Source organism: Populus nigra, chromosome 19 (assembly GCF_951802175.1).
Source record: "Populus nigra chromosome 19, ddPopNigr1.1, whole genome shotgun sequence".
In the NCBI taxonomy this organism is placed as follows: Eukaryota; Viridiplantae; Streptophyta; class Magnoliopsida; order Malpighiales; family Salicaceae; genus Populus; species Populus nigra.
The window spans coordinates 2,948,165-2,953,454 of record NC_084870.1 but is presented as its reverse complement, the minus strand read 5'-3'; the positions used below and the strand labels follow the sequence as shown (position 1 = coordinate 2,953,454).

Sequence of the window (5,290 nt, the reverse complement as noted above, 5' to 3'; positions counted from 1 at the left end):
CATCATATTGCATATTAGCCTCGGGATTAGGGTTCAAACCCAGAAAGTTAAGAGATAAAGTAAATCTTCTAAAGCACTAGGCCAAGTACCAGCACCTTGGAGTTCTTGAAATCAAATTCCATATGAACAATTTGGTCACAGTTATATAATAACAAATTAAATCCAAGAGTTACTGCCCCTTCTTCCTCAATTATTTCTTCTAAACCGTTTTTCAGGCCTGCAACAAGCCATTTTTTTTCTAATTAACATTAATTAATAACACAAAATAATATAGATCTGTATAAATTTCAAGCTTTTAATAATTTAGAGCAAACTAAAAATGTGCTAAAATATAATATAAATTATATCTTAAAATTTCATCTAATAACTTAAATTTTTAGGTTGAAAATTCATAGAACAAACCATGATCTTACTTCAGGATATATCACAATTTACAAAGCCACTTAGCTTCATTTAGACACCATCTAAAGCACTACGCATTTTAATTATTCCTAATGAGATAAAAATTTAACTCCCACGTAAAGTTTCTGGATTTTCCACTTCATTCGGCTGGAAGTTATGATGGCCTCTAGTTGATGAATTTGATGAATTTACAGCTCTTTGAAATGGGCCTGGTCCAGTAATTACTTGGGAACTATGCAGCTGCCCACGTTGTGCGTGCCACCTCCTTCTCCATCTCAAAAACTCAACGAGCATGGAACTCCCACTCATTGCTATGCCAAATCCAGAAAGTGTTGCAAGGAGAATGGCTAGAACTGCTTGCACATTGACCTGCATGGCATAAAGAAACACGAGTGGAAAGCATCTAATCAGAGGACCAATACATTGAGAATATCCAGTGTAAGATCACTTAAACTTAAGGTTCAAACAAGGTCAGAACTCAAGCCAGGACAATCTAAATTTCAGCTATTTGTAGACTTTCCTTTGATCTAGGGATGAGATTTAATGCAATAACAGAATCACATTTTCAACACAATTTTCTTTAACTTATTCCAGACCAGCTATGAGAGTTGACATCAGAAAACAGCTAGAAGTGATTGCACATCAAATCCTATAATCTGTTACCAAAACCTCTAGTCAACAAAACCTTCAATCCCAAAGAGCTATATAATAAATTTAGCTCCTTATTTAATCTTTTCCGGGACATTAAATGATTGCTGTAGACTGTAGCGGTGGAAGAAGTAGTTGTTGTTGTTGTTCTTGTTATGCTTTGAAAGTGTGATGTGTGTTTTGGAAATGATAGTAGATGAGACATTACTCACCAAAGTATAGAAAATATGTGCAAAGAGAACGACCAGGGCAAATTGAATTGATGCATAAACCCAAACAAATCTTCTCCTTACTGCACAGAAAAAGCTAAAAGGTGAGAAGCAGAAATTATATAAATAAGTAAGAAATCTGTAAGGAAAGATTTCCATGAACATTAGATTTCCAATCGAAAGTTTTGTAGTGAGAAGTTGCTGCCATAATATTTGAATCTACAAGGCAAATAACTTCCTTGATATGTGTGTGCATGTGTATATGAGACCAAGCAGGTCAACCTAGCAAATCAAAGTGGTAATATTACACCACCTGTTATTGTATTCCAATTCACAGCAAGTGATTTCTGCATGTAAGATCTTTCCAGTACTTATGGATTCAAACCTCATTTTTTTAAGTACAACCAGCTTACCCATAGTTGATGAGATCATGGATGAGAGAAGGCCCAGCACACAAGAAAAAGGAAGGGATACAGCAACCGCTCCCATGCCCATCTTTTCAACCTTTAAAACAAAATGCATTGAGAAGGAAGGAAAAGGCAAAATTTGACAAAATTGGGATGTCAAGAGGCTTTTCTTACCAGGAGCTGCTCAAGAAAACAAAAATAGATAAGCATGCTAACAATGACAAGCACAGGCACTTCTTGCCAAACCCTGATTGCATATAAACTGGTCAGTCTCAGGTATATCAATCTAGATTCGATGTGAAAATTAATTCAAAACTACAGTTTTGAGTTTACAATAAAATTAATAAATAGCCATGATAAAGCACTAAAAGCACGAATCTTAAAACAGAGTTTGATTAGGAGTGCCTGCAGGAATCTGAATTCTCCGCTCCTGCCATTTCTCAGCCATTACAGGAATCATAACTTCATTTTCTAAGGTATGAAGATATACCAGAAATTTACTTGCCTGTATCCATTACCATCTTCCTGATTAGCTCTACTTGCTCCAATAGTTCTAGAACAGACACCTTGCATTCGTAACAAAGTCACAGGCAGGTTCTGAACCTCTTGCTTGCAAACATCACAGATCTTGTTACCTTTGATGCTAAACCATTTTACAGCACATTCTTGATGGGCCAGAGCAAGTTCACCTTTGCAGCTGCACTCCATCTTAAGGGTCTCTCCACCTTCACACAATTCAATCAAACAAATTCTACAAACAGCCTCTTCTTCGGGTATGTCCTCACCATCAACGTCATTGCTTTCTGTATCATTGGACTAGAATAATAAATTTGTTGATAACGACAACAGGTACCGGACAATGCAGAGTACAAAAGTAAATATCCTATTTTTGCATTAGAAAAGACATTCAAAATATATATTAAAAAAAATTAACTTTAGAAATGCCGGTGTGTAATTGAGGTTTTGCCTGTACTCCCATCTTCTCAAGATCCAAGTTTTCAAATCACTTAGCTCATGGGGAATGATAATGGCTATGATGTTTATTGATTGCAAGGAATGAGGAAAACAAATCATAACAATGAAGTCCAATAGCCACCAATTGTTACAACACTTAAAAAATTATGAACCACATAGAATGATTGTGCTAGTGCACATGCAGGTATGTTGCAAGTAGCAACTCTCAATGGATTCAAAAGTGACAAAACATAAATCTAAGAAGTTTCAGATACACAAATATGCAATGCCCAAAAGCACAAGCACAAGTACAAGCCCATCATAAAAAATAAATAATGGCAACATACCAGCATCAACACTTGGAGATGCATTTGTTATTGTATCTCCTTCCTTCACTTGAGGAGTTGAAGGAATCATGCGGAAAAAAGAGTCCATCCTCTTTATGCTTCTTTCTTTATTATTAACAGGAACCGAGAGTGAGCGAGATATCTGCCGCTGGATTCCTTTCCTCTGCAAAGACATCTATCAAATGAGGACAGAAAATAATGAATTTAAAGTTGGCAAAGAATTGAATAACCCAGAAGATGCTGAAATAATTCGTGGTGGTTGGTGTAGGGAACTAAATTAATTGATCCATTAGTATATGCTATCTGTTAAGAACAACTTAAGTAAACCAACTCCCTTGCTCCTTAAGATCAGTGGAACAAGAAAATAACTATATCAGATAAGCAAGCTATATTCCTAAAGTTAATCAACATGCATCATTTAAAATTTTGAAGGCCGTTAAGGCAACCAACTAGGTCACTTTATCCATTCAATAAACAAAACTTACACTTGAATTAAGCATGCCACCAACGCTTCCCCCACGTGCAGACTCTGCCTTAGAATTTGCAATTGGCGTCACGGGAAGTGATGATGTTTGCTTCATCCTAGGGGTGAAGATCCTTGTAAGTGACAATGACCTTGAGATTGAAGGTTTCTTCCGTGGTATAGATGAAGCATCTGGAGCTAGGGTGGCAGCTTTTTCAATATCTAAAGTAGAAATTCGAGACTTGAAGCTTAGTTTAGGTAACAAACTTTTTAAGGATGATTTGCCTTTTGATGAAGAGGGGGCTGGGGAACCACTGGCTCTTGCATCCACAGAACTAGGTGTCAGGAGAAAATTTACTTTCCTAGGAGATGGACTAGGTGTCGGGGGCATCCTGATTACAACAGAATCCCGCGAGGAGTCTTCCAATGTTCTTGAGGGTATCTCTAGAAAGAGATTTCTCCGCTTCCAATGTTGAAAAGTATCAGTTTCTTCAACTATTTCTATTGAGTGTTCAACCTGGGAAGAAAAAAAGAGAGAGCAAGATAATAGAGCAGTGAGGTGGAGAATATGAAGAATGATCATACAAAAACTGACAGTTCATTTTTCTTCTTGTAAACAGAGTAGCTAGTCAGCCCAGGGTCATCCAAGTGTTTACAAAAGTCTGTTATTTAACACACATGAACAAGCGTAGGTGCATGGACGCGCGCGCGCGCGCGCGCAAAAGAACACGAAAAAAGATGCACACGAAAAGCAAGTTAAACAGATAAGAACAAATGGCCTAAATCACAACAAATGGTTCATCGTTTAGATTTTACTTTTTCAGTACAATCCAGAGAACTATAGCTCCAAACCAACATAGCAGCTCTACCCGAATCCCCATCCACCTCGTATACCACCATAGCTAGCCCGAGGTGGATGGCTCGTTGAAATTTGGAGCAGCCCCCCTTCATGTTTCCGAAAATATAGGTGTACATAGGCGTTTGATCTGCTAATACTATTAGTTATAAATCTATTTGTCCTAGGAGAAAACACAAATGCCTCTCACATACTTATTTTAATGGCATGATCTAAACCAAATTACATGACAATAAAAGAAAAGGCACAGCAAATAAAGAGAAGTAAAATCAAACACTAAAAAGAATTGACAAGAACAGTATTATCAATATAGAGAATCAAAATCAAAGACCAGCTTGTTGTTTACACATGGATGATGATGACTGATTTTTAATTTTTATTTCTTCCTAAAGAAAGATTACAATGAAGAACTTGATCCAAAATATAGCAAACAAAGAAAAACTCAAGAGAGAAGAGATCAAAGAGAAAAACAAAAACCTTAACCTTGCCAACTGCTTCTTGGCTGGAACATACACCAACACCTTGTTCCCCCTCATTCACAGGCTTCTCTTGATTAGTTCTCATTATATTACTGTTATTGTTAGAGCATGAGAAGACAAAAACAAAACAGCCCAGAAGCTCAAAAGTTTCAAGAACACAAAAAGAAAAGCTCAACGAAAATGTGCAGTGGTGGTACTAGCTTGTTTCTTGAGAAGTGTGAGAAAGAAGTTGAATAATATATTTATATATAGTAGTGGAAAAATAAATGAGTTGATGAGGGGAAGGGGAGGGGGGAAGAAGACGGATGATGGGTTCCCCATCAAATCACAAATTCTTTTCATTTATGGCAAAGCAAAAAGAGGCGGTCGGGAGAGTGGCCTACTGCCACTCCATTCCCTCTCTTCCAGCACGCTTGCACAATACCCACTCCAGTGCGCGCGTACTCTTTATTACATTTTTTTGTTAAGTCTTGCTATACCTACCGTACCAACTTCTGTTCCTCTCATGCTTTTTGCCCCGTGTGT

At 37.3% G+C, this 5,290-nt stretch overlaps 1 protein-coding gene across 3 annotated transcripts; it reads right to left on the bottom strand.

Annotated features, from left to right (window-relative positions):
• Positions 1–324: 324 nt before the first annotated feature.
• LOC133679583 (uncharacterized) lies at positions 325–5,290 on the bottom strand. 3 transcript variants are annotated; one of them, XM_062102224.1, is made up of 8 exons: positions 4,770–5,290; positions 3,453–3,947; positions 2,968–3,142; positions 2,172–2,469; positions 1,841–1,913; positions 1,673–1,763; positions 1,263–1,342; positions 325–771 (listed from the first exon to the last, which is right to left on the bottom strand). In XM_062102224.1, exons 1-8 carry the CDS (start codon positions 4,848–4,850, stop codon positions 508–510), a joined length of 1,557 nt encoding a protein of 518 aa, XP_061958208.1. In that variant the 5' UTR covers positions 4,851–5,290; the 3' UTR covers positions 325–507. The 3 variants fall into 3 exon arrangements, with proteins under 3 accessions (XP_061958208.1, XP_061958207.1, XP_061958209.1); XM_062102223.1 differs by having other exon boundaries at positions 4,764–5,289; XM_062102225.1 differs by having other exon boundaries at positions 2,968–3,130; positions 4,764–5,280.

Coding starts and splice junctions, on each gene's coding strand:
- LOC133679583 (XM_062102223.1), bottom strand. CDS start 4,850: ATGAGAACTAATCAAGAGAAGCCTGTGAATGAGGGGGAACAAGGTGTT. Junction 1,914..2,171: donor GAAGATGGTAATGGATACAG/GCAAGTAAATTT, acceptor ATATGCAATCAG/GGTTTGGCAAGAAGTGCCTG. Junction 772..1,262: donor CACATATTTTCTATACTTTG/GTGAGTAATGTC, acceptor TATGCCATGCAG/GTCAATGTGCAAGCAGTTCT.